General features: G+C 42.6%; 1 protein-coding gene across 1 annotated transcript in view; it reads left to right on the top strand.

The window, feature by feature from the left end:
• Positions 1-23,556, top strand: part of PXYLP1 (2-phosphoxylose phosphatase 1) — a 60,709-nt gene that overhangs the window by 19,911 nt on the left and 17,242 nt on the right. The window contains exons 3-4 of the mRNA XM_030456599.1: positions 20,978-21,139; positions 22,035-22,161. Coding sequence (XP_030312459.1) covers positions 20,978-21,139; positions 22,035-22,161 — 289 coding nt within the window. The remainder of the gene's footprint in view (positions 1-20,977; positions 21,140-22,034; positions 22,162-23,556) is intronic.

Below are 23,556 nucleotides of genomic sequence, written 5' to 3'. Positions count from 1 at the left end.
TAATGCTCCCACCTGTGTAAGTAAGGCACCCACCTGAGAAATTTCAGAACATCTTCAGAAAATGACTGTCAGCCTCTCTGATACTGTGTGATATGGAGCACTTTACTGAGATAGAGCATTGGAGGACTATGTTAAGTCCTAAATTTTATTAGGTGTCCAGCTCCACGGGACATAGACACTATGGGTTAGGAACTGGCTGGAGGGCCGGGCCCAGAGAGTGGTGCTGAACGGGGCTGCATCAAAATGGCGGCTGTGGTGTCCCCCAGGGATCAGTGTTGGGCCTGGTTCTGTTTAATATCTTTATGGATGATTGAGATGAGGGGATTGAGTCCATCATCAGCAAATGTGCAGATGACACTAAGCTGGGAGGAAGTGTGGACCAACTTGAAGGCAGGAGGGCTCTGCAGAGGGACCTGGACAGACTAGAGAGCTGGGCCGATTCCAAGGGGATGAGGTTCAACAAGGCCAAGTGCCGGGTCCTGCACTTTGGCCACAACAACCCCATGGGGAGCTCCAGGCTGGGCACAGAGTGGCAGAAAGGGAGCTGGGAGTCTGGATTGCCAGGAAGCTGAACAGGAGCCAGCAGTGTGCCCAGGTGGCCAAGAAGGCCAATGGCATCCTGGCCTGGATCAGAAACAGCGTCACCAGCAGGTCCAGGGAAGGGATTCTGCCCCTGTGCTCAGCCCTGGTGAGGCCACAGCTTGAGTCCTGTGTCCAGTTCTGGGCCCCTCAGTTTAAGAAGGATGTAGAGGTCCTGGAACAGGTCCAAAGGAGGGCAACCAGGCTGGTGAAGGGACTCGAGCACAGGCCCTATGAGGAGAGGCTGAGAGAGCTGGGGCTGTTCAGCCTGAAGAAGAGGAGGCTCAGGGGAGACCTCATTGCTGTCTACAACTCCCTGAAAGGAGGCTGTAGCGAGGTGGGAACTGGACTCTTTTCACAGACGACCTTCAACAAGACAAGAGGACACGGTCTTAAGTTGTGCCAGGGGAGGTTTAGGTTAGATATTAGAAAGAATTTCTTCACGGAGAGGGTGATCAGGCTATGGAATGGACTGCCCGGTGAGGTGGTAGATTCTCCATCCCTGGAGACATTTAAAAAAAGACTGGATGTGGCACTCAGTGCCATGGTCTAGCAACTGCTCCGGTGGGTCAAGGGTTGGACTAGATGATCTCTGAGGTCCCTTCCAACCCGGCTAATTCTATGATATGATTCTATGTACTGAGTAGATCTGTATGTACTGCTTGTTTCCTGTTGCCATGTTGGAAGGTATTGCTTGCACTGGAGCTGTTCCTCTTAGCACATGGCATATTTCAGAGGCATTTCAATCCCTAGTGATTTGATTCTCAGTGTTCCCCAGGGTGTAGTAATGTAGTCTTGTTTCAACTATGAAACCTTTTCTGAAAGCAATATGCTTCTTGCATTTTTCTTCAGGCTGTAAGATGTGGTTTCTAAATTTTGATTAATTTTGAATTTTCATTTTGATTCATTTCCCCTCTTTGTTTATGTAAATGGTCATTGTTCTGAAAACTGTAAAACCTTGGTACTTAGGGATAAAAGGAAACCTGGTTTTGATAGACTTTTCAGTTAGATGGTTCTAAAAGGGATTAATGTTGTTTTTCTCTTAAAAGACTTCAGTGTTTTCCTTTGTCAGAAAACCTCCAAAATGTAAAAATCTACTATGCTGGTTTGTGGCCTGTATTTTTGTTTCTGTAAGTATTATCTTGTAATGCTGTTGACTAAAACCAGACAGTTCACTTTGGCACAGAGGAGATGCAAGTTAGGATACTTTTCCTCCATCAAAAATTGCATAAGGGTCCCAGTGCATGGGGTCTTCCTTCCTACTCTGTGCTCTGTAAAATGCCCAGAGCAGTGCACAGGGCTTGTCTATACAGTGCTGGGGGAGTTCCTGCAGTATGGGGATGGAAGAGGGCAGTGCAGCTAAATTCAAATGTGTTGTAAGGGATCTGTCACGATCCAGCTGAGGTCCTGCAGCCTCACACTGAGGAGAAAGGACATAATTTAGGAGCCTGTCAGTGTTAATTATGGGTTAGCTCTTAGGTCAGCTCAGGAGCAGGAGGTTACAAGTAGGTTACTGAAGAGCTGCTCTCTTTTTTTTCCCTGAAGACTGGAGTAGGACATGAGAACCCAGTTACTGGGCAAGCACAGGCTTTCCAGTGCTTTAGAACATATGTGACTGACTGCAGAAGCCTGAAGGTGGGTCTTGTCAGGATATTTCAGCTATTTATTTTGGAATTACCTTGAACAAACCAAACTGAAAGGCAATTTAAAAGCTAGCTGATAAGATGCCATATGCAATCTCTGTAAAGTTTACTTGACAGTGACTGTGGGGTTTATGTTTTAATCAAATGCATGTAAAATACATTTTTTTTTTCAAGAAAGTAAATACCTTCATTTTTCATTAGCTTTTGTTTCCGTTTACTGGAAGCATAAGGAAAGGAACAGTTTATAGAGGAGGGCTAAAACTATAGTGGGAAAACATCTCTTTACTAACTCTATAGCCTTGTGGCAGGCATAAATTACAGTGTTCCTGTATGCCTGCCTGTTTCAGGCCTGTGCAGAGTCACAAAGTCCCTGGCTCTTGGGTGGATCCTGCCCATGGAACTTCACTTCTGGTCTGAAGTTTGTTTCCCTAAATACTTTGTGCTTAGGTCAGTGCTTTGGATAAAAAGATAAATTGGGGTATCTGCCACTGCTTTTTAGGGTGTTAGCATCTACCCAGGCAGAGTGCTGATTCCCATTGTAAGTGGAAGGAGTTTTTGTTTTCCTTTTAAATAATTTCTCTGCCTTGATGGTTCAGGCTTGGGTGTCAGTCATTCAGCACGTCTGGAGATGCCACTTTGCTTTTCCAGTAGTACTTTCCCTTTACTTCCTGTCATCCTTTTTTGCACTGAATGTTCTGGTTTTACGGATCAGTTATGGGAAACCAAAATCAGGATTCTCCACCAACAGAAGTATTAGAGTTTTATTTTATTGGCTTGAGTGCTGCAGACAGCTCTTATTTTATGAGGACACCATGGATACTGGGTGCAGTCCCACCAGGATGTTGCCTGGAGGAGGCAATTGCTGCACAACTCCCTCTGGGAAGCACTTGAACAACATGGTCCCTCTGGTGGGATTGCTGCCATTTGCATCCCTGCTTGGTGGCCCAGTGCAGCTGGACAAGAGCATCATAGAAGCACTTGGCTCTGTATCCTCGCCACTGCTCCCTTCAGCTCCTGCTCTAAGGGAGGTGCTGGGTGCTGGGGAGGGGGTGGGTGCCCCTTCAAGGACCTGTAGGTGGGAGCTGAGGGGGTTCAACCTTTCCTTTTGCAAAGCAGGATGCGTTTTCCTCAACTTGTGAAGCTGCAGCTATGGCACTGCAGAGCTGCCACTGTCCTCTTCTCTCCATTCCCCAGCCAGAATGGGATTGAGATCTGCACCCAGAGATTGCCTGTGGGGTGCTGACAGGAGCTGGGATATGTCAAGTCTGTTGGGGAAAAAATGAATGAGTTGAATTTTTCCAGAACTTAATTACTGAAAGAGAAGGGGGAAAAACTGAGGATATTCAATAAAGGACAATATAAGCTTCTCCCTGTTTCTGGTCAGACTACAGATCCTTACCATCTCTGCAAGGGAAACTCCTTACTGTTCCTTGCCAACAAACAGTATATTTTCTGTCATTTTTGTGTGATATCTCAAATGACATTTTGTATGTTAAGATTACACTTTCTTCAGTGGAAGAAGGAGTATTGCATTTTGCTGATTAATACAAGGAGCTGTGTTTAGAAAGCCACAGCTTTAAAGTTTTTGATGCAGGGAACTTGGTTTTGTCATTTGTTACCAGCATATGAAATTAAAGGGAGATCAGATATCTTCCTTCCTGGCACCTGAAATCTGTCTTCAAGCTCTCGATTGTGTCAGCTTTTCCATGAATGACAAGTTTCTCTGGGTTTTTTGAAAGTAGTTATTTGATCAGAATTGAAGATTAAGGAAAAACCAACCTACAAATAATATATCCAAGGGTTTACACTTTAGGAGTGAATGAAGAAAAATAAGTGTAATACACAGATTTTTTGTTAAATATGCTTTTTGTATTGTAACTGTAGACTTAAATAAGCTTTTTGTGATTCTCAGAAGTGGTGATATAATGTACCAGTCCAGAAATCAACCTTTGTAAGGGAGGAGACATAACGAATACTTGGCAATGATACTTTGGGACAATCCTATTTTCTCCCAGAAAAGCAGAGCTATAATTTTAAAATTTCTTCTTTAATATAGGTCGGGTTAAGTTGCTTCAGACAGGATTTGGCCAGCAGAAATTCTTTGGCAGGCTACAGAGATTGAGAAATCTTTAAGTATATATTTTTACTCCATCAGTGTGGGTTAGTTGAACTGTGTTTTAGGAGAGATTAATAGGAGCTGTTAAAATGTATGGTTGAAAACTATGGTAAATAAAGTCTAATACTTCACAAAAACTAACAGCAAGTTACGAGTTAGGCTTCTGCAAATCATTACTACAGAGCTGGGTTAAGTCTTGAAGGGAAATGTGCTTGGGGCAGCTTTGTCCTTGGTAAGGCTGTGTCTGAATCTGCCTCTCACTTCTGCCCCCCTAGCTGGGCTTCCCTGCTCTGGTTGTCTGAGCAGTGGGAAGTGATTCTCATCCCTGAAGGTTTTTTTTTTCTTTTCCATGTGCAGTTGCTTGTCCCCTTGCTGTAAGCTTCCTTCCTTTGTACCTTTGTTTTGTTGGTGTTTTATTTTTTTTGGTGGCACCAAAACAAAACCTGGGCATTTTGAGCTAAAAATGTCAGGACAGCCTTGTCACCCTGCTTGGTTTAGTGCAAGCCCTTTGTTAATCTTAACCAGTTTTGTAAGAATTCACATTCAGTTCACACTGTATTAGCTTTATCCCTTCTTCCTTACTTCTTTCATAACTTTTAGAACACTGGATTTCTCATACATTAATTGTTCATTAATCCCAATATGTTAATGCAGCCCTTTGTTCTGCATTTTCATCAATGTTCTGACCCAAATCTTTTTGCTTTAATCTCTGTTCCTGAAGCTACTTCCCTTCTAAATCTTCAAAACTCTCTCACTGAGAGAAAAGCAGAGTGTGCACAAACTAAATGACATTATGGTTTATTTGCTAATGAGGTATTTAAAAGACTGTAAGATTTTTGTGGATTTGCTGCAATGAAAGATGAAGCCTTGGAAGTTATCTCCATTTGTGATTTTGGTGAGACAGTCAACAAGAGCTGGAAACCCTAGATACATGGTAGAATTTTGGGTTTACCAGCAGTGCACATTAATGCTGAAGACAAGAAACAATATTCAGCATCTTCCTCTAAACTGATTTACAGCAAGTGTTCTAAAGACGTCAATAATTCTCTGATCCAGAGAACATCTTCTGAGATGAATGAGTAAGTCTGTCATTATGGGCTCCCTCAGCACAAAAATCTGTTAGGCTCTACTCTGTTTAAATTGGCTGTTTTGGGGTTTGCTGCTTGCAAATCCATGTCAGCTTTCTATGTCCTGGTGTTGACAAGGGCAAACAAGTGAGCTTGCTTGGCTTGGGTAAGCAGTGCCATATGGTGTTGAGCTGAGTTCCCTGAGCAGGTCACTTCATGGACAGAAAACAGTTGGGATTCAATGTGAAACAGAAAAGTGCTAATTTTATGCAGAAGTTAAAATATCGATTTGAATGTGTAAAGCTTTTTATCTTGGAAGGACACTGATGTAGAGAAGTGCCAGATGTCTGTGAATTGTCTTTGACTGATGACATTAGCATATTAAACAGTTTACTGTTCCTTGCCCTTGCAGAGGCCCTGGCTGAGCTGCAGACTGTGAGGTTTTCTACCTTTCGGGTGGTATCCCTTGGAGAGAAATCGGGATTACTGTGTCTGACCCAGATGTGCAGACACAGAGATGCTGCTGAGAAGCAGCTCTGCTAAGAGGTGACAGAAAAATGCTTTTACCAGTGAGCAGATGTACAGAATTTATTGGAGCCCAAGAAGCACTGAAGTCAAGGGAGCTGTGCCTATGATGATGTAGTGAGCAGTGCTTCTGAATCCTTTTATTGCTTTGTATTTAGCTGTGTATTTTCTGATTTCTGTTTCAGTAGCTGGATGTTCTAGCACATGCCCTAAAAAAAAGTTGGCTTGAGTTTCAAAAGCCATTCTGAGTATTTTGGAATGCTGTTGAAGGAAAAGAGACAACAACCTGCACTTTGAGCTCCAGGTCACTGTGTGCTCCTACCATTTTGGAAGGGGAAGGAAATAAAAAATTAACTAGGATGATGGAGAACTATTGTGTACACATTACTTTCCTATCCATTTGAGGAGTGAGAGCTTAGTAGCAAGAGTTAGTAAATTCCTTAAATAATAAGCAAGGGGGGAGCATGCAGGTTTCAGCAGCATCTTGAACGTGTAAAACATTGGGGACAGATTGCTAGATAACAGCATAGGAATAACTGCTGAATTTCTTGAACTCTACTATATTGGGCCTTTTTTTTTGTCTCATTCTCAGCTGCTGTAGGTGAAAAAGATTGAAGCCACAGGATTTGCAATCCACATTCCTGTGAAAATATATTTTGCCATGTTTTCTTGTGCTTGTGGAATGTTCAGTGAAGCTGGCCTCTGTCTTCAGTTCACATGTGAAACCTGCCAAGAGTCTATTTTTCTGTTATGATGTAATCACTGCTGCACAGCTTCCCACTCCTGGATTTTTAAAGTCCAAGTAATATCCTGGACAAAAAGAAAAAAACCAAAGGTCACTGCCCACAGCAAAATTTTGGTGGGAGTATTCAGTATATTGTGTCCTGCAGCTACCTTGTCGTGTTGACCTCTATTTTGAGATAATACTGTGGAAATAGGAAAATCTGCCAATGGTTTGTGAACACAGCTGATAAAAGCTGTTTTGTAAATCTGTTCCAGGGAAATTCATCTGGATTAGTTAATTTACCAGTTGCTGATTTCTTTAGACAGAAGCAGGATGGAGCTTTAAGTTTTTACTGCAGTGCTTGTGAATCTTCTTTGATAAGTAGCAATGGCTGGACTCTACTGTATTTACAAAAATCTTGCTTTTAGGCCATCAAAACCTATCTGTATATACTTAAATTTTGTCTGGTAGCCTTCAGGACACTGATTTGATGTAGCTGAAGACAGCTGACAAGCTGATGAGACGTGACAGCTCTTGCAGTTACATTGCTGGGGGTGACCTCATTGATAGCATCATGGTCCAGTTCATGTACCACTTTTCACTGGGAATCCAAAGGAGCCCAGGGCAGGCATGGGACCAAGAGAACTGCCTCTTTTTAAGTAGCAGTGGGGCTTTTTTAACATCTTGTCACTAAATAAGCAGGATCCTGAGCAATATCTGACCTGAGTGATGAGTTACCAGGGCAGGACATCTGTCTGGTCCCCCATCCCCTTCAAATTGGCTGCAGAGCCAAGTAGGGAGGTAATTAGTGAGAAGCTGGTAAGGAAAAGCATTATTATGCATGTATATATATTAAAGGGAAGGAATGCATTTAATTGCTGGAAATACAAATATTTTCTGTGTTAAATGTAGGGTTTCAGTGCAGCAGGAATATAGAATAAAATGCAGGGAGTAATTCTTCAGTTTGGGAGAAGAAATGGGAAATAGCTGTCTTCCCTAGAACTCAAAAAGACTCAGACTTGCAGTTAATATCCCTCTGTTGTTGCTGTCAAGCTGGGAATCCTGAAAGCCATTTAAGCAATGCCATATGCCCTTCTGCGTTGTAAGCTGAAAAACAGTTGAGGGGGGGAACCCCTAAAACTATAAAGCTCTTTTCAGAGCCACATCTGGATTCAATAAACGCAGGCACCCATTGTGTAATTTAATGTGTCTGATTAAATCTGGTCTCAAAGGTAACATGACAAGGCCTGCCATGTTGATTGTTGGTGCAAAAAAGATTTTCATAGCATGCTTTTCCTTCTGTAAGTCAGATTGGGACCCTATAAAAAAAAATCACAGAATCACAGAATCCTAGGGGTTGGAAGGGACCTCGAAAGATCATCTAGTCCAACCCCCCCTGCCAGAGCAGGGCCACCTAGAGCACTTCGCATAGGAACGTGTCCAGGCGGGTTTTGAATGTCTCCAGTGAAGGAGACTCCACGACCCCCCCTGGGCAGCCTGTTCCAGGGCTCTGTCACCCTTACAGGAAAAACATTTTTTCGAATATTCAACTTGAACCTCCTGTGCTCCAATTTACACCCATTACCCCTTGTCCTATCACTGGTCACCACTGAGAAAAGCCTAACTCCATCTCCCTGACACTCACCCCTTACATATTTGAAAACATTGATGAGGTCACCCCTCAGTCTCCTTTTCTCCAAACTAAAGAGACCCAGCTCCCTCAGCCTTTCCTCATAAGGGAGATGTTCCACTCCCTTCATCATCTTAGTAGCTCTGCGCTGGACTCTTTCAAGCACTTCCCTGTCCTTCTTGAACTGAGGGGCCCAGAACTGGACACAATACTCCAGGTGCGGCCTCACCAATGCAGAATAGAGGGGGAGGAGAACCTCTCTTGACCTACTAACCACACCCTTTCTAATGCACCCCAGGATGCCATTGGCCTTCTTGGCCACAAGGGCACATTGCTGGCTCGTGGTCATCCTCTTGTCTACCAGGACCCCCAGGTCTCTTTCACCTACACTGCTCCCCAGCAGGTCAGCCCCCAACCTATACTGGGACATCGGGTTGTTCTTCCCCAAATGCAAAACTCTACACTTCCCCTTGTTGAATTTCATCATGTTTCTCCCTGCCCAACTCTCCAACCTGTCCAAGTCATGCAGCTAAAGCTGCTGGAAATAAGAAACTTGTTCTCAGAAAGCTTGGCATGAGTTGTTTACAGCTGGGAGGGCTACTGTGCATGGTGTCATGTGTAGTTCTGTTTATTTTTGAACATGAGTACACAGACAAGGCAATCTGGTCTGAGGAATAACTCATTATCATCAGGACCCACACCTGGAAAGGAGTAGGGGACCTGGCTATTTCTGACCAAGTCTTTGCTGAGAAAAGCAGCCAGTTTACATCGTTCTCAACTCTCCATATGGAGATTTGCATCTCCAGTGGAAAGTTGTAGGGGTCTTGAAAACCAAGAAGGCTGAGAAGTCAGCTGGTGTTGGACTAAAGAATAAGCTTTGGTTGCATTTCATGCAGTAAAATTATGTCAGTGTCAATAAGTAAAGTCAAGATGCACTTAGAAGCTGCAGCTGCAGCTCTGATTGTTCGGGGAGAAGGAAGGGATTGTGTTGTGACAGCTTGTACTGGGAATTATCTGTAGAGCTCCATTTTGTTCAACTGAAATTTAGTTTATTTTGCATTTCTGCATGGGAGGACGCCACAGTGAGGGCCTTAAGTTTTTTTTTTCTTCTTATTGCCTACTATAAACAAGGTTTTCTGAAAAGCAGATTAAAAAAAAAAAAAAATCCAACCAACCAAAATATGTTAGAGCTCCTGCTCAATCCCTCTCAATCAGATCTGACTTTCACCAAATTAGCTGAGGTACATCTGCAGCCTCCTGGCTCTTCTGAGTTTCTATTCTGTCAGTAAACTGTCAGGTTTCATTTTCTGTCAGTGATAAACAGGATGCTTCTGAAAACTTCTTTTTCTGACGCTTGATACAGAGAAGCAGCATTTTTATTAGTTAAATAATTAAAAGTTGCTGAGATTTCTAGGGGGAAAATTGCCCTGTAGTACCAAGAAGTTATAGCCAAAAAGAAAAAAAAAATCAAAGCGAAAGGAACTGGAAAAAAATAATGGAAAACAGAAAAAATTAACAGTTCTTGAAATTCCTTGCTTCAAGTGGATAAGTACATCTCAGCCTTGAACAAATTATTTTCCTCAGGTTACAAAGCAGATGAGAGAAAACACAACAAGCAAACCCAAAGTGTGTTCATTTTCTTTTCACTGTGAGCTGGATACCAGTAAGTTGCCATACCTGTCTTCTCTGCTGCAGTTTCTCCTCTGGCGATGTCTGACAGTCTGTGAAAGACTTTTAAATATTTATTGACAGCACATGTGGCTGGTGCTGACGTTTTCTAGCAGTCAACTTGATAACGATAACTTAATGCTAAAACTGAGCAATATTAGCACAGAAACAATGTGCTCACCCCAGTGAGCAACACAGCATCCTGCAAGCTGGGGGTGTCCTTCCAAAGCTTTGCCCAAGTGGGGACAGTGACTGAGTGCTGCCTGTGGCTTGGTCATTGTGAACTCTTGGGGGGCTTTCATGACCTGTGTACCTTAATTTGAGTGGCACTTCTCCTCTTGTAGACAAAATGTAATACTACTACATGTATTGAAGAAGAGGAGGCTCAGGGGAGACCTCATCGCTCTCTACAACTCCCTGAAAGGAGGTTGGAGCCAGGGGGGGGTTGGGCTCTTTTCCCAGGCAACTCTCAGCAAGACAAGAGGGCAGGGTCTCAAGTTGTGCCAGGGGAGGTTTAGGTTGGAGATGAGAAAGAATTTCTTTCTGGAGAGGGTGATCAGGCATTGGAATGGGCTGCCCAGGGAAGTAGTGGATTCTCCGTGTCTGGAGATCTTTCCAAAGAGCCTGGATGTTGCACTGAGTGCCATGGGCTGGGAACCACGGGGGGAGTGGATCAAGGGTTGGACTTGATGATCTCTGAGGTCCCTTCCAACCCAGCCCATTCTATGATTCTATGATTATATGGAAGCTGTAAAAAAGGTGTCATGCAGTGTGCATGACAGATAGCCAAGCATCCAAACCCTCAGTGGGGGCTGCACAATGCCTTTTTGCTGAAGAACAGTTGAGGTGATGATAAAGTTCTCTATTTAGCTGTGAAAACCAAGTATCTGCCTATGATAAACCATAATGCAAATTTCCCATGAGTATTTTTCCGATTGGAGAAGGCTGGTTTCTGATGTTGTCTGCCCTGCTTCCACCACGGTGGGGGTTGAAGATTTATCAGTTATTTATCAGTTTATCTGAGTTCTCAAGGTAGAGGGAGGGCACCCAGGACACCGGTGCTTCAGACTCTGAGGACTGGGCCTGCAAGAGAAAAAGGAAAGGGAAATCCACCTCTTTTCTTTACTAAATCACAAGAAATAATTTGGAAAGGAAATAACTATCACGTCTGTGTCATCACTTTGAAAGAGGAGGTGTAGTTTAAGGAACATGAGGAAATGCAGACATAGCACTAAAGAGCAGAATTTTAAAAGCAGTGCTTTTCTAATAGTAACCCAAGTAATGCAGACATTTACCCTACAAGGATCAGTGCATCAAAATGGGAAAAAAAAAAAAAAACCAAACCAAAACACCAACAGCTTTGTGAACTTAATCCATTTCTCTCGACAGGTTAATGTTTATATATAAGAAGTCAAAATACAATGCTCTGTTCCACAACTGTGCTGCAGCATTCCTTGTTGTCTTCAGAAGCAATTGGTATTTTTGCTGTAGGAAGAGAGATGTCTATGTTTACCTGAAAGAATCAATAGAAGTATGCTAGTGGGCTTTCAATTCTGATGTCAAAATATGCTGTAATGAAGGCTCTTGCAGAAATCTGTAGTTCTACAATATGAAGAGCATGTATTCATAGAATCATAGAATCATAGAATCCTTGGGGTTGGAAGGGACCTCGAAAGATCATCTAGTCCAACCCCCCCTGCCAGAGCAGGGCCACCTAGAGCACTTTGCATAGGAACGTGTCCAGGCGGGTTTTGAATGTCTCCAGTGAAGGAGACTCCACGACCCCCCTGGGCAGCCTGTTCCAGGGCTCTGTCACCCTTACAGGAAAAACATTTTTCCGGATATTCAACTTGAACCTCCTGTGCTCCAATTTACACCCATTACCCCTTGTCCTATCACTGGTCACCACTCAGAAAAGCCTAACTCCATCTCCCTGACACTCACCCCTTACATATTTGAAAACATTGATGAGGTCACCCCTCAGTCTCCTTTTCTCCAAACTAAAGAGACCCAGCTCCCTCAGCCTTTCCTCATAAGGGAGATGTTCCACTCCCTTCATCATCTTAGTAGCTCTGCGCTGGACTCTTTCAAGCACTTCCCTGTCCTTCTTGAACTGAGGGGCCCAGAACTGGACACAATACTCCAGGTGCGGCCTCACCAATGCAGAATAGAGGGGGAGGAGAACCTCTCTTGACCTACTAACCACACCCTTTCTAATGCACCCCAGGATGCCATTGGCCTTCTTGGCCACAAGGGCACATTGCTGGCTCATGGTCATCCTCTTGTCTACCAGGACCCCCAGGCTGCCATAGCAAGCATTTTTCAGTACTTTTGATTAGAAGCACTGTCTTGAAAAGGATGTTTGTTCAATGATGCCTGCTGCTTGGTTAGTACACTTATAAATACTTGGAATTAATATTTTTAAAGTCTGGCTTAGAACTTGAAACATAGGGTGCTGGCAACAGGATTGTGCTGGAAGTCAATGGGCTTCTTAAATTTTCTAAGTTACTGTGATCTCTTACAGAAGGAAGAACAACAGCAACAATCCAGAAAGTGAATATATTTCAAATAGGTGTCTCTGGGTACTCCTTGGTCTGAAGCTTGCCACTAGTGGTGAATGCTTGCAGATTCTGGGAAACTCAGTGGAAGGGAACTGTAGTCTCTGTTCCCTGTTTGCTCCCCTTTGACTGCTCAGTGGGCATCATGAGGATGGCAATTCCTGCTTGCTTCTGTAGTGAGGGTGATGAAGCTGTACTTTGCACTCCCCATTTTCAGACCTCTGGTTTGCTTGGGTTTGTGTCTAACAAGGGAAGTGCTCACCTCTGCTGCCCAGCTACAGCTGCACTCTGAAAGCTGTAGATTTGTGACCTGGAAATAGGTACTATTGCTAGGCTGAGCTCTTTGTTGTTCCTACTAGAGGTTAAATTTAGGTGTGTGTCCTCCAGCTCCCAGCTGTTGCCCACCTTCCCTACACCTACCTTCACTCTTTGTTTCTTTGGAGTGGTGCTCAGTGGAGTTGGGAGCACTGGGGGAGGAAAACCTTTGAAGCTTGGAGCCTGCAGCAGTTGTAGAGGGAGATGTCTGTGGAGAGCATCCCTGTGCTGCATGGGCCTCCTTCTCTGCTCCTCTTGCTCCTGAACAGGCAGAAGACACAGCAGAAGTGGGGAAAATGGAAGGGCCAAAGCTAGGGAAAGCAAGGATGTGGTGAAAGAGGTGTAGGGTCAGATGTGGATGGGTAAGAGACAGAGACTTGAAGAGATAGTGAGGACTGCTACTTCTTAAATTCAGTGTGGACAGATTTTATAGGAATATAAAATTTGTCATCAGGTTCTGTAAGGCAAGTGCTTTGATTTAAAAAACTGCTTGAGTTTTTGGTTTGCTTGTTTGTTTTGTTTCATTAAACCGCTCATTCTTAAAATGAAAAGTGGAAATTTATGACAAACATGTAGAAGTTTGGTAGCTCCATTTATATTTTATGGTAATATAAAACCTCAAGCTTAGCAGCTTATTTTCACAGACTTAGGAAGCCATTTTAAAGAATTTAATTCTTATTTTTCTGAATAGTACTTAATAGGTTCGTTAGTGTGAGGCTAATGAGCCTTTTTTGTTTGTGTGATTACTCACATTTCCCATACAGCACATGAGTTATTCTGGCATTGTGCATGATGGATGAATGCCCCCACTGGTAGTAGAGGTCTTACCCTGAAGCCTCCCAAAGCCTTTATTTAAGCTGTAGGAAAGAATAAAATGAGACAAGTAGATTGTGTGTCACAGAGGCATCTTTGAACTTCATGGATGTCCTGATAGGGGTTTGTAATCCCAAGCAGAGCTCCAAGGTGACCCTAGGGATGTGCCCCTCAGGCTTAAGGGAGGCAGGGCTCCAGCCCAGGCCACTCCTGCAGCTCCTGCCCTGCCTGCCCCTCTCCCAGGCTGGCAGCCTCTTCAGCCACATCCACTGTAGCTACTTCTTCCAGATTGGTTTTCCTCCAGCTCTGTTGGTTTTGAAGCATTCCTGTCTCTTTCTGGTTATTCTTTATTCTGCTTCTCCTTCTCTAGCCTTCCCTGGTTTTCAGAGTGGAACTGGACTCCATGATCTCCCTTCCAACCCAGCCAATTCTATGATTCTATGAAATCAAGTTCACCATCAGAGTTTCAGAAGCCTGAGTGTTCACTGTGCTTGGCAGCCTTGTTAGTGCCTTGCTAAGAGCAGCAAATGTGTGGAGGGGGGGGAAGGTGCAAGAGGGATAAATAACCTTTTTGTGTTCTCTGACATGCACCTTTTCCTTACCCGTTCACATGAGGTTACCTACAGTGGTTTGATTTTTTTTTTTTTTAAATTTTTTTTTTTTTTTTTTTTAATGTCTGCTGTGTGGCTTCATTTCCATGTGACTCTTTCAAACTGTTTACATGGGGCTGAAAGAACCTTCTGTGTTATAAAAGATGAAAACTTCAGGTTTCTGTTTAGTCAGAAAATCAAGACTAACATGGCTGCTTGTGCTGCTGCTTCTCAGACCTGCTGGAGCTGCAAGGGAAAACTGAAATGGAAAATGGTTTTCTTGCCTATCTTTCTGGTTTTAGGTAAATATAGAGGGTTTTCTTTCATGGATTCATCTTTTTCTTCTTTGTAAACAGTGGTAGTACCTTTTGTTTTTCTAGGTGCAACAAGGACTACAAGAGGGAGAGAAACTGGTAATGGAGTGATTTAATGTTTAATTTTGTGTTTCTTCTACATGAACTGCACTTTGCTATGTGTTTGATTTTCTGCTGTACTGAATTCTGTCAAATTTATATCAGTTTTGTAGCCTTAATTCTTAGCAGCCTGGCTCCCTTTTTGGGCTTCTGAGTGCTAGAGCTGCTTTGATAAACTTGCTAGTCTTCCACAAGGGCTTAGTTGCTATGTAGTGATTGTCACAGTTGTACTGCAAGCACTTCTGAATGATTGTCTCTGCTCAGAAACTCTGCTTATCTACTTGTCCTTTTTGGTATATTTTGTGGCATTCAGGAATTGGGGTGGGCTAATTCAGATGAATTAGCTTCTTGCTCTTTAAATAGCTCGTATGTAATGGACACTGGTAACAAAACCATGCCATAATATTTCAGATGCCATTGGGTTTGTTCAGAAAGCCATTTCCTAGTCAAACTCTTGATTTGAAAATTTTGTCTTTTGGTTCTGTAGCTTGATTTAAAGTAAAAGTAACTGGAGGCTTTTTGGTTAATTGAATGTAGTATCAGAGTTTCTGTTTCTCCTCTTTGATTTTGTTCACTAAAACTCCTATCTCAGTTTGGAGCTGCCAAAATTCTTGGAGTGGTTCTACAGCAGTATTTGGCTCTTGTACTATCACTTTCTACCTCTCACATGGCAGCATTTGTTGTTTAACTCTTCTATCAGGCCATACTTTTGTCTGATGCCAGTTCATGTGTTTGGTTTTTCTTTGTGTTCCAAGCAGTTTTAAGTTGGTGAGAGACCAAGCAGAATTATATTGAGATCTTTTTCATTTTATCATTTCTGTCAACCTTCTACTTTTATTCCTAGACAGAACTTTTTCAAAATTAATGTTTCCCAGTGGTAAAAGTAAGTTTATGAATATTAGGAAATAATAATAAAAATAAAAGTATATATTTCTTTTCACTCAAACTACCTCTATAATACTATGGATGAATGCTTTAGAGTTTCCATGTTGGCAAATCACCAGTTAGATCACCAAATATGTTTCAGATATCTCTTATTAACTTTTCTGGCTGTGGGAAATGCACATTAAAAATTGGGTTGCTTTTCTGGTTGCAATTGTTGTGTTGCTGCCGGAGTAAAACATGAGCTGTGGAAAGCAGAGCAACACAAAGATCATGTTCAAAAAGAAATCCAAGATGTTAATATGGATTAACAGCAGCAGATTTCTGTTTTGGACAAGTGCATGTTGCTGTTTTCTGACCAGGTAAGCCATATAAAATAATCCTAAGCTTTAAAGTCATGTCAAAACTACATAATAGAATTCTAATCTTACAATGATTTACAGCTGAAAGAATAGTTTGAAAACATGAATTTAAACTACCTCTGGTTTTTGGTTTTTTATTCTTTTTCCTTTCCTCCTCTGAGCTGTGTCTGTCCAACACATTACTTGGAGGTTTGCTGGTTACATATGGAGCAGAAAGCCCAGATGGGGAGCAAAGATGTGCTTGACACTGCAGAGGAGGACTTTGAGCAAGGGAACAACCTGGAAACAGAAAGTGTGCTCTTCAAAGAGCTTTAAATATCTGCTCTGTGTGGGATAAGGGTTACCAAAATGGAGGAATAAATTGAGCCTTCTGTGCCATAGGGATCTGGAGAGGGTAAGGCATGGAAAAACCTGGGTAGCTCAGAAGCAGGAGAAATGTGGACAGGGAGGGAGCATCAAGCAGGAGTCCTTGAGATGAAAAGGGAGGGGGAAAGGAGAAACCCCTGAGATATGCATGAGACATGAGCAATCTCCAGGGGAAAACAACTGAGAGACAACTGAGACTTTTGCTGTCTGTATGGGAAATAGCTCTGTGATTGCTAGGACCAGGTAGAATGGGTTGAAGGGCTGGGTTCCTTGAGGACCTTATCCCAAAGCACAGGGTTGTTACAGCTTGGGAGGAGCTTTACCAAGAGAGCAGGACCAGTCTTGCTGGGTGGGCTCCTCAGTCTCACTGTGCTGACAAGGCTGAGCAAACAGAGGCAGCTTTCCAACTGGAATTCACCCCCCTTTGGTCTCGTTTTTTCCTGCTGCTGAAACACTTGAAATGTGCTAGTCTGTGCATTTGGTGGAAATTCCCAGTGGATTGCCTAGACTGGTGTCCACATCAGATTTTACATTTTAATTTTTTTTTTTTTTAACAGTTAAACAGACCCAGGTACTCACATAGGTAGCCAGGCTGATTTTATAATTTTTCCCCCAAGTGTGCTAAAAGTAAATACTACTTATTGTGCTGGTGCTTATTTAGGTGACTGGAGTTTTTGGACCTTCTTGATAATTTTCTTACAACCAAACTGAATAATTTACATTGAATCATAGAATGGTTTGTGTTGGAAGGGGCCTTTCAAGAATTATCTAGACCAATTTAGAAAGGGTGTGGTTAGTAGGTCAAGAGAGGTTCTCCTCCCCCTCTATTCTGCATTGGTGAGGCTGCACCTGGAGTATTGTGTCCAGTTCTGGGCCCCTCAGTTCAAGGACAGGGAAGTGCTTGAAAGAGTCCAGCGCAGAGCTACTAAGATGATGAAGGGAGTGGAACATCTCCCTTATGAGGAAAGGCTGAGGGAGCTGGGTCTCTTTAGTTTGGAGAAAAGGAGACTGAGGGGTGACCTCATCAATGTTTTCAAATATGTAAGGGGTGAGTGTCAGGGAGATGGAGTTAGGCTTTTCTGAGTGGTGACCAGTGATAGGACAAGGGGTAATGGGTGTAAATTGGAGCACAGGAGGTTCAAGTTGAATATCTGGAAAAATTTTTTTCCTGTAAGGGTGACAGAGCCCTGGAACAGGCTGCCCAGGGGGTCGTGGAGTCTCCTTCACTGGAGACATTCAAAACCCGCCTGGACACGTTCCTATGCGAAGTGCTCTAGGTGGCCCTGCTCTGGCAGGGGGGGTTGGACTAGATGATCTTTCGAGGTCCCTTCCAACCCCAAGGATTCTGTGATTCTATGAATTCCTCTGCCATGGGCAGGGGCATTTTTCCCTAGATCAAGGTGCTCAAATATACTCAGAAATCCAGACAAGCTTTGTCATGCCCCAGGTGGTTTCAAAATCAGAAGGTTCTTTAGCCCAGTCTCTGTATGAGATACTTGGATGTGGACAGGGTAGTGGTAGCTTAGTGAGGAAATGCTGTGTCCCATCTTTCCTGGTGGAAGCAAAACTTCTTCACTATACAGTAAGGACAGTATTTGCCAGCATTCACTGAGTAAATAGTAAATGTGGCTAACAGCAGCATTTAGAATAGCAACGTTTAAATATATTAAAAAAAAAAATAATCACATAAACTATTGTTATTCCTGACCTCAGAGTCCGTTTCCAGTCCACAAAATAATGTTAGATTGGACCCATAAACTCTGTGATGACTTAAGAGTCTTCTTTAAGGGTGTTCTCTCAGTGGGTTTTTAAATTCCAAACATGTAACCTGATAATCCTATAGGTGCTATTTTTATTGTTAAGTTTTATTTTTAATGTTTTAAAAAAAGCAAGTGCTTCTCTTTAAGCCTCAGTGCTTTTCCTTATTCTTAAATTTAAGTATTTATTTGAGTAATGTGATTAGAAATGAGACTTGCTTTCTGCTAACAGAATACATGAGCCCCATGAGCTGTAGGCACTTGATCTAAATATGATAATGCCTTCAGCCATTGATTGCTGTAGTCAATAAACTAAAGGCAAAAAAGTGAACTGTTCAGTTCACACACAGAATCACAGAATCACAGAATCCTAGGGGTTGGAAGGGACCTCGAAAGATCATCTAGTCCAACCCCCCCTGCCAGAGCAGGGCCACCTAGAGCACTTCGCATAGGAACGTGTCCAGGCGGGTTTTGAATGTCTCCAGTGAAGGAGACTCCACGACCCCCCTGGGCAGCCTGTTCCAGGGCTCTGTCACCCTTACAGGAAAAACATTTTTTCGGATATTCAACTTGAACCTCCTGTGCTCCAATTTACACCCATTACCCCTTGTCCTATCACTGGTCACCACTGAGAAAAGCCTAACTCCATCTCCCTGACACTCACCCTTACATATTTGAAAACATTGATGAGGTCACCCCTCAGTCTCCTTTTCTCCAAACTAAAGAGACCCAGCTCCCTCAGCCTTTCCTCATAAGGGAGATGTTCCACTCCCTTCATCATCTTAGTAGCTCTGCGCTGGACTCTTTCAAGCACTTCCCTGTCCTTCTTGAACTGAGGGGCCCAGAACTGGACACAATACTCCAGGTGCGGCCTCACCAATGCAGAATAGAGGGGGAGGAGAACCTCTCTTGACCTACTAACCACACCCTTTCTAATGCACCCCAGGATGCCATTGGCCTTCTTGGCCACAAGGGCACATTGCTGGCTCATGGTCATCCTCTTGTCTACCAGGACCCCCAGGTCTCTTTCACCTACACTGCTCTCCAGCAGGTCAGCCCCCAACCTATACTGGGAAAAATAAATGGACAAAATAAAAAAAAAAGCAGGTTCCAAATGTCAGCACTAGAATTCATAGCTGTTGCTATTGGGTTGTGGTTGCTCCTGTCTTCTGAAATGCCTGTGAGTCAAAGCTACATTGAGTTACCCCCCTGCCTGGCTGCTTGGGGCAGCTCTGCTTTATTTTGTGACATTAAGAAAGCAGTAGTGATGTGCTGGGTTGCTCTAGAGAAAATGGTTTCAGAAAGCTGAGTGCTCTTGCTCCTAACCTGCTGCATATTTGCAGCCCCACAGCTGGTACGACACATTCTTGGGTTTGGGTTTTGGATCCCAAATACAAATTTGCTGTAAGCCTCCTTCAAACTGGGGTCATCAGCCTCTGATAGACATTGCCAGGGCTCTGTGTCACTGCTTATTTCTTGGTTAATGGTTTGTAATGTCTCACAAAAATGTGAGTCTTGGCATGGAAGGAGCTAAAAACATCAATCTCATAACTAGCTGCTGGGATGGCAGCTGAGCTCTGCAGTTTGTGTGGCCAAAAGTCAAAATTCCAGTTTAATGCTCTCCCCAAGCACAGCCCTGTGGGCAGTCATATACAAAACCTGAAACAGCTTAAGGAAAGGTTTAAAGTCACTGCACTTTGGGGGTATGGGCCATGTTAGCAGCACCAGCAAAGGTGCAGAAAATGCTTAAACTTTGGTTTTGGCTGCCAAAAAGAAGCCACATAATAATATTTCATGTATTGCAGTGTGAGGATGAAGAGTCTCCATGATATTAATGGCTACATGTTCTTAAAGTCTTTGTGAATTTCTTCAGTTTTCTTTGTCCATACAACTCTTCAATGCAGAACAAATGTTTGTGTATGAGTCTGATTGCCTGGGACTTAATATGCAGCTGAGGAACTCACCCAGAAGAATTAGTAAATTCTGCTTTTTGTTCTTCAGCTTTTTTCTTTTTTTTTTTTGTCTTTTTAACTTTTCACTACAGTAGGGATAAGGATACAACTTTTCCTCCGCATTTTCACCTCTCATTCTGCTCCTGTTTAAATAATAGAAAATATTAATGGGGAAAAAAAAGAAAAGTGATTATTCCTTGTTACAAGTTGTCTTGTAAGGCTCATAAATTAGCTGGTACTTTCAGATCAAGACAAGGTAGAGACATTGACAATACATCTCTGGCCTTAAATTCAGATTAACTTCAGCAGGCTTCTGTTTGTTGGAAGACTTAATGGTGGTGTTTCTGATAATTACCTTGCTCTGTGTAACTGTTAACTGAATTTCTTTCTATTTAACATTTTTTTGTGGTAGCCTGTTACATCTCAACACATACATTCTGTGTCCATGTCCTTTAGATAACTCAAACTAAGGTTGGTAGAGTAGCCATGCAAAAGGATGGGGATTAGTGAGGAAAATGATGGGCAGTGCAGCCCCTTCAATGTTGACTACTTTGTTTTCCCAGTGGTGTGTAGTACCACTAGCATAACTGCTGTGTCTTTTGCTGATATTCTTCAATACAAATTTTAAGTTAAATTTATAAGAGGCAGCTGGGCTTGTTGTGGCCCTTTTCTTACTATTCATGCTTGTAGAGCTTCGTGAGGCAATGGCAGAAGAAGCAGCTTCAAGAAGTGTGCAAAAGGCAAAGTTGTTCTACAACCAGATCTGTTTCTCAGCCAAGCATTGCTTTCTGCTAAAGAGCTCTCTGGATTTGTCTTCTTGACTATGTAAATCATGAAAACTTGACAACAAAGGTCCAGAGTGTAGAGTGGCATCTTTTCATGGAAATAGGTTTTTTTTTCATAGTTTTTGTGCATGATTATTCCTTTTTTAAAAACAAAGCACACCAAAGGAAATAATAATCCAATATGCCCTTAAACCCTCCTAAAAGTATATGCTGTATGTTTTGTATCTTTCAGTGCATTTAATCCCAGTAAATCCCATCAGGGAAGATGGTTTGAATCCTAAAAGCAGAAAGAGAATAATGCCTGATTTGCTGACTGAGCCTCCTGCAACAGATCCTCTGTATGAAGCTCGGGTGTACTGCAACATTCCCACCATTGCTGAACGCAGCATGGAAGGTAAGCTTGGGAATGAAGTGACAGCTTGGTTGTGACTGGGGACAGTGACAGTGACTTTGGCAATTGTCAAGTTTCTGGTGCTTGGAAAAAGTGCAGCAAAGGCCAGCTGGTTGCTGAATTCTGTTAAATCATTGAAAATATGTTGTTCTTTTCTTCCCTTTGGATCTCCTCTTGACTGGTGTCTGGAACTGGTTGTGCTTCCAGCCAATAGTCAACTGGTTGCCTAAAACAGAAGGGAGTGGGAGATTTAGATATGAAATATTTCACCTATAATGCTTAGTGCAAGTGAGATGCATTGCAAATTATATTAACACCTTAAATAGAGCTGACCTGGAATTCTGAAAAAAAAAAACCCAACACCCAACCAGAATTCATTTTGGTACTCCAAACCAGTAGACATAGTCAGGTAGAAGACACGTTTCCATTCTTCACCCCCCAGTAGCTGCAGCAGCAAGTTAGTCTGAATTAAGTCCCTCATCAGCATATCCCAGTAATGCCTATAAAACAAATTTCAAACTACAATATCAAGAAGTTCCAAATTATGCATGCTGCAAAATGTCTCGTTATGGTAGAGGTCTGGAAGAGAGGCATAATAAGAGTCAGGTAGCCTTATCATGCAGGTCGATATGGATGCTTTAGGAATGTCCTGTGTGTTTTTTGGACTTCTTGAACTAGAGCTGTATGATTGAGAATGTGCTAAGCACCCTGGTATTCCATCTTGGGACTGCAATGTATCATTCCTTATGGGGATTTTCTTGAGTTGCAACTTCAAAGCTATCAAGACAATTACATCTGATTTATTTTTTTTTTGAGGAAAAAGTCCAGAGGGAAGAGATTTAAGAAGTGTTTACTTATCTTTGTGCTTTGTTTCCCCCCCTTTCCCACTTTGTTTTAGGTCATGCACCTCATTACTTTAAGCTAGTGTCAGTTCAAGTGTTGATTCGACATGGTGATAGGTATCCACTCTATACCATTCCCAAGACCAAGAGACCTGACATTGACTGCATGTTGCTGCCAAGCAGGTAAAATTTTGGGCTTTTAGCATTACTAAGTGTGTTTTACTTGAGGCTTTTATTTTGTTTCTTTTCAGACAACAGTTTCTTCAGGTTGACTTACATTGTGACTTCTGATGTTTGGGTATTGTGGTGGATTGGAAAAAAAAGAAAGCCCTGTATCAGTGGTATACAATACTTCCTTTGAGACAGGAACTATTACTTGCTACCAGTTCAGACCAAAAGAAATTACTGGTATTTCTGTAAAAAGCAAAAGCTATTTCAGTCAATATGTATGTTACCATTGCTCTTAGATAAGCTTCTACACATTTTTAATCTTTAAGTGCAGTGTCTCTTCCGTGTCAGCTAAGCATATGCTTCCTTTTGTGTGAAAACAGGGAAGGTCTCAGTTCATAGAATTAGAATCATAGAATTAGCCGGGTTGGAAGGGACCTCAGAGATCATCTAGTCCAACCCTTGACCCACCGGAGCAGTTGCTAGACCATGGCACTGAGTGCCACATCCAGGCTCTTTTTAAATGTCTCCAGGGACGGAGAATCTACCACCTCACCGGGCAGTCCATTCCATAGCCTAATCACCCTCTCCGTGAAGAAATTCTTTCTAATATCTAACCTAAACCTCCCCTGGCACAACTTAAGACTGTGTCCTCTTGTCTTGTTGAAGGTCGTCTGTGAAAAGAGTCCAGTTCCCACCTCGCTACAGCCTCCTTTCAGGTAGTTGTAGACAGCAATGAGGTCTCCCCTGAGCCTCCTCTTCTTCAGGCTGAACAGCCCCAGCTCTCTCAGCCTCTCCTCATAGGGCCTGTGCTCGAGTCCCTTCACCAGCCTGGTTGCCCTCCTTTGGACCTGTTCCAGGACCTCTACATCCTTCTTAAACTGAGGGGCCCAGAACTGGACACAGTACTCGAGGTGTGGCCTAACCAGTGCTGAGTTAGTCACTTTCATAAGAAAATGGATATTTGTTTTCTGTAGTATTTTTTCCTGTTATTTTTCAGAAATACAGGTTATCATTAATAATTGATATCAAAGTACTTTGCTACAAAAGGGGCTGGATTTTTAAATTTAACTATTAAAGTAAAAGTCAGGCAGAAAGCACACTGTTTGTTACTTAGAAACCAGCCTTTTCCTGTAGTTCCCTGTCACACCTAAGTTATTTGTCTGACTGCTATTAAGATAACATTTACCTCTCTGTTAGGGAATAGTGTGCATCTGTTTGATGTCATGTCCTTGTAGCTTGCTAATGTTTGCCTTCATGCCTCATCCAGTCTGGACTGTAGGTGCAGTCTGGATTGCTTCTCTTCCTTGTGGAAGAACCTGTCTTTCTTGTTTAGAGTTTACTGAAGATGAAATGTTTAATAAATAGTAGAAATAACCAGTGATGATGTAAATCACCAATCCTTACTCC

This window comes from Calypte anna, chromosome 9 (genome assembly GCF_003957555.1).
Source record: "Calypte anna isolate BGI_N300 chromosome 9, bCalAnn1_v1.p, whole genome shotgun sequence".
Classification (NCBI taxonomy): Eukaryota; Metazoa; Chordata; class Aves; order Apodiformes; family Trochilidae; genus Calypte; species Calypte anna.
The sequence above is the reverse complement of the archived record's forward strand: the minus strand, read 5'-3'. Positions and strand labels throughout refer to the sequence as shown.